Below are 5080 nucleotides of genomic sequence, written 5' to 3' on the forward strand. Positions count from 1 at the left end.
GCGTCTTGTGAGGAAAATTGGCAACAAGTTGGACGAGAGCAATTGATGAAATTATTGAGTAGCAACAATGTATGAAAAAAAAAAAAAAAAAAAAAAAAAAAAAAAAAAAAAAAAATTTTTTTTTTTTTTTTTTTTTTTTTTTTTTTTTTTTTTTTTTTTTTTTTTTGTGACTACTTAAGTTGCTGCGAGTTGCTTGAAGCTTCACACTTTCAAATATCATCAAGAATCATAGCTCAAATATCATGATGAATCTAGTAACAGAATCACTTGTTGCAATCGAACACAAGCTGTTTTGCTCAGAGGATATAGTACTTGAACCTTTACAATCAAAATACGTAATCATAAAAGAAAACGTGGAATTCTTACCAAGATTTAGTTTTGTGATACCTCGTCCAAGTCCAGAACTATGGTTGGATCAAACAGTACGTGTGTTAGCTGACATTTTTAATGAATCAAGCAAGTATGTTCGGCCTTTAGACAGTCATAGTCGGCTTTTAGTGGTTTTAGTTAATTATTCAGATAAGGAGAAGGTAGAAATATCCAAAGGTGACTTATTAGCTGAACTGGAGTTTATACAGATGAGTGGAGATCGCAATAACGATAGCTGTTATTTTGAAATTCCATCCGAACACGCAATAAGCCTTAGATATGGTAATAATGGAAAACAAGAATAATCAACGAAACAAATGCTCCAAGAAGACAAGAAAAATTTTAGTACAGTTATTTCTTCAATTGAAAAAAAAAAAAAAAAAAAAAAAAAAAAAAAAAAAAAATTTTTTTTTTTTTTTTTTTTTTTTTTTTTTTTTTTTTTTTTTTTTTTTTTTTTTTTGATTATTTAAAATGTGGCTTCTTGCTTGAATCAAATTATTACTGCTGACGGACATGGTCAAAATACTTGTAGAGATTCAAGCCTCATTTGTAGGTATCGGCAAAACTACCGTTATGAAAATTTTTTCTTATCCAACGGTTGATGGTTACATAGATGATTGTGTCGACATGATAGAGACTGACCCAGATTTCTTTCACGACTCAAACAATGACACGTTACGCAATTACTTGGTCTTGGAAAATTTTGCTGCTCGACTGCAAGCAAAGGTATCCACCCTGCAAAAAACCTGCGCATCCAACTGGACCATCATCACTTCCAGGTGTCCCTTGCTATCTTGTATTCAATTTTCAGACGGTCTATTGGATTGGAGACCTTTGGAAAGATATTACAGGAAGCGCTTGAAGCATTTGGGTGTAGATCACGTACTCATTTTGGATTATGGTTCATCCATTGCTGGATCACCGAAAGCTGTTGAAGCGGGATACAAAAGAATGAGAAAAAGAGGGCGCAAGTTTGAATTGGAGCGATACGATACACTCGAAACCTACAACAATTTTTTTCAAGAGGCTGAGCGCAAAAAGTTGGATGTGCTGAAGGATTTGGATCCAAATTTCTATCAATATCGAGACGTGGATTTTTGGGATACTGAAAATTTTAACGAATTCAACATTTCAGTGGCAACGGAAGTCATTAGAAAACATAAAGATTTTGTTTCTAATCTTTTAAAACTAGTCCCAAAGTCACGCAAACCTTTCTTGTATGTAGAACCGCTACTGGAACCCAATCCGGATCGCTTCGTGACATTCCCGATAGAATACCCAGACATTTGGGACATGTACAAAAAAGCTCAAGCCTCTTTTTGGACAGTAGGAGAGGTGGATTTATCCAAAGATTTAGCAGATTGGGATAATTTAAAACCTGATGAGCGTCATTTCCTCTCACATGTGTTGGCTTTTTTTGCGGCAAGCGATGGTATCGTCGTGGAAAATTTGGTGGAGCGCTTTGCGACAGAAGTACAAATCACGGAAGCCAGATGTTTTTACGGATTTCAAATTGCCATGGAAAATATTCATTCAGAAATGTACAGCGAATTGATTGAGACACTCGTTCGGGATCCCAAAGAAAAAAATACATTATTTCACGCCATTGAAAAAATGCCCTGCGTGAAAGCAAAAGCCGATTGGGCATTAAACTGGATACAGCATCCCTCCTTTGCCCATCGTCTGGTAGCATTTGCGGCCGTGGAGGGAATTTTTTTCTCCGGGTCCTTTGCAGCCATCTTTTGGATAAAAAAGCGTGGTCTTTTACCTGGTTTATCCTTTAGCAACGAGCTCATCAGTCGAGACGAGGGATTGCACTGTGATTTTGCGTGCCTCTTGTTCAACAAGTATTTGCAAGAGAAACCCACACAAGAAGAAATTTTGCAAATCATAAACAGATGCAGTGTCCATCGAGCAAAAATTTTTAACAGAAGCTCTACCAGTCAGCCTCATTGGGATGAATTGCACATTGATGAATCAATACATTGAGTTTGTAGCAGATCGTTTGATGGTGGACTTGGGATGTGACAAGTTTTACAAAAAGGAAAATCCATTTGATTTTATGGAAAATATCAGTTTGGAGGGAAAGACCAATTTTTTTGAAAAGCGGGTGGGAGAGTATCAAAAGTGTGGAGTGCTCTCAAAGAGTCACGAGTTTTCTTTGGAAGAGGATTTTTAAGAGCAACACGTTATCCAATATTTTTTTAGATTTAAAAAAAAAAAAAAAAAAAAAAAAAAAAAAAAAAAAAAAAAAAAAAAAAAAAAAAAATTTTTTTTTTTTTTTTTTTTTTTTTTTTTTTATATACTCTTAAACATAACCAACAAGCTGTTTCATTAAATTTGTAATTTCCAAGTCGTCATCATTTTCAACTTTTGGAAGGGGATTACCATACGTTCTAGGATGCTTGCTAAAAACCTTAGTCTTGTGAGGCCAATGATTACAGGTTCGTCGTTCTTCGAAATATTTGATCCTTTTCTGAATTTGAGTTTGACTTGCCAGTCTTGCAGGTGTCATACAAATGTACAGAGCGCATCTGATGTTTGGTAGTTTACGATTACGTTGTGGTTCCATACCTTGGTGAATGGTTCGACTATCCCACAACACGAGGGAGCCAGCGGGAGTCTTTACGCAGATATCCGATGGACTGTCTAGACGATCCAAGTAAAATTGTTTTTCATCTTGTGTCAACCGACAAAAATCTGATGAATGTGTAATTTTAAACGTTTTTTGAAATTCCTTGTGCAATAAATGACTTTTTCTGAGAATTCTCAAGGTGGCGTCACCTTCGTAAACTGGAAAAAGATTCACGAGTCCTTGAACACATTCAAAATTATTTCGTTGAAAGTTTTGATCAGTGTGAAACCATTCCTTGTACTGCGTCCAACCACGCATCGTATATTCACAAGGTAAGGAAATACTGATTCCATCAAAGCTTGTGAGCAATTGGTTTGTACACCAAATACGACTAAATTGATTAAAGACATTTTGGTTTTGACGAACGTACCAGGATAAAGGATTGTGTCCAAAGTCCCAGTGCTGAAACAACATACCGTGTTTTGGATAGAGATCAAATAGAGATTTGTAAGTCGATATATCGTTTTTGACAATGGGTTTATCCAAGTATTTTGTTTTATTTTGTAACCAAATCCACATTTTCTCTTGGAGTTGCGTTACCTCTTGAACCGTTAATACATTTTCAACAACCTCCACCCCGTCTGTTTCAAGCGTAAAATGTTTACAATCGTTATAATACATTTAGAACAATTTGTAAGCTTTGATACTTGCTTGTATTAAAAAAAAAAAAAAAAAAAAAAAAAAAAAAAAAAAAAAAAAAAAAAATATTTTTTTTTTTTTTTTTTTTTTTTTTTTTTTTTTTTTTTTTTTTTAACGTTGTAGGTTAAAACCGAGTGCCAGGTCTTGTGCAACTCAGCTCATCAGAATTTTTTGGAGCTCCCACGACTTGGAAAATATAACCTTGCTGCATACAACGGTATTGGACGTTTCAACATTTCCACCTAATCTTATTATGATGGAAAAAGATCGACGCATAATACTATACAAAGTGAAAGAACCATTCTTTGGGACGGAGCCAATAGTTTTTGAAAATGTCGTACAGATTTTTCCTAATGGTAATTACACCCTTGGGGAAAAGAGCAAGGAAATAGTGTCTACTGATATCGAGATCAAAATACCACGAGATGCCAGAGGTTGGTTATATTCGTTAATTCCGGGGGTGAAAGTATATCAAATAATTCCTTCTGGTTCATATTGTAACCTTACTTTTCGTTTATTAAATAAAGAACGCGAACGAATTCATATTGATGAAAAAGAACCAGTGGTCAAATTGGTTTTAAAACGGGCCAATATTACTTTAAACCCATTTGGTAAGATATTGCTGCGAAGAATTGACAATTTCATACGGACTAGATCCTTTTCACGCTCTGAGATTGTGTGGGATTGTGCCGGAGAAAATTATGAAAAGATTGAAGAGTGGACATCACTGTTTTATGACCCATACAACAGTAATTGAAAAAAAAAAAAAAAAAAAAAAAAAAAAAAAAAAAAAATTTTTTTTTTTTTTTTTTTTTTTTTTTTTTTTTTTTTTTTTTTTTTTTTTTTTTTTTTTGAAAAAAATGTAATTGATTGGTAATTGAAAAAACTTATGCTATAATTAAAACTTTAGTATTATTTAATACTGTGGAATATTAACCCTATTATTCAAAAGACTGAATTATTTATTTTTTTAAGAATTCTTTTTTTAATATTTGACAATTTTTTTGAATTCTTTTTTAATGTTTTACAATTTTATTTTCTTGAAAATTGTTGTTTTAAGTATGTATTATTGAAAAATGGTAGAAAAATTATGTAATTGAGACTGTAAAAACATGCCGATTTCGAATTTTGAGTTTAAAAGTACCCCCCGTCTAGCTGAGACTTTTAAACGATTCAAGGTACCAATCCTTTTGGTACCATGAATCGTTTAAAAGTTAAAATTTATAATCAAACTTTTAAACTTAAAATCCTATTTTAATAGCTCTTAAATGTGATTTTTACATTAATTTTGAATAAGTTGTATAGTTTTTTTAATCAGTTTTTTCATCTTTCAATAGCAAAACATAACATTTACAGACTCGAAAATGGAAATGTTTTGCGTTTTCCCCATTTTCCAAATTTCCAAATTTTCCTATGATAAATCAAACATTTGCCCGC

At 33.0% G+C, this 5080-nt stretch overlaps 1 protein-coding gene and 1 pseudogene across 1 annotated transcript; one reads left to right on the forward strand and one right to left on the reverse strand.

The window, feature by feature from the left end:
• Positions 1-935: 935 nt before the first annotated feature.
• LOC147801049 (ribonucleoside-diphosphate reductase subunit M2 B-like) lies at positions 936-2663 on the forward strand (annotated as a pseudogene).
• A 14-nt stretch (positions 2664-2677) lies between these two features.
• LOC147801050 (uncharacterized) lies at positions 2678-3625 on the reverse strand. The gene has a single exon (XM_087155739.1). The coding sequence runs from the start codon at positions 3623-3625 to the stop codon at positions 2678-2680; it is 948 nt and encodes a 315-aa protein (XP_087011865.1).
• Positions 3626-5080: the final 1455 nt, after the last annotated feature.

Source organism: Parasteatoda tepidariorum, chromosome 12 (genome assembly GCF_982258835.1).
Source record: "Parasteatoda tepidariorum strain Cologne lab strain chromosome 12, Ptep-v5.0, whole genome shotgun sequence".
Classification (NCBI taxonomy): Eukaryota; Metazoa; Arthropoda; class Arachnida; order Araneae; family Theridiidae; genus Parasteatoda; species Parasteatoda tepidariorum.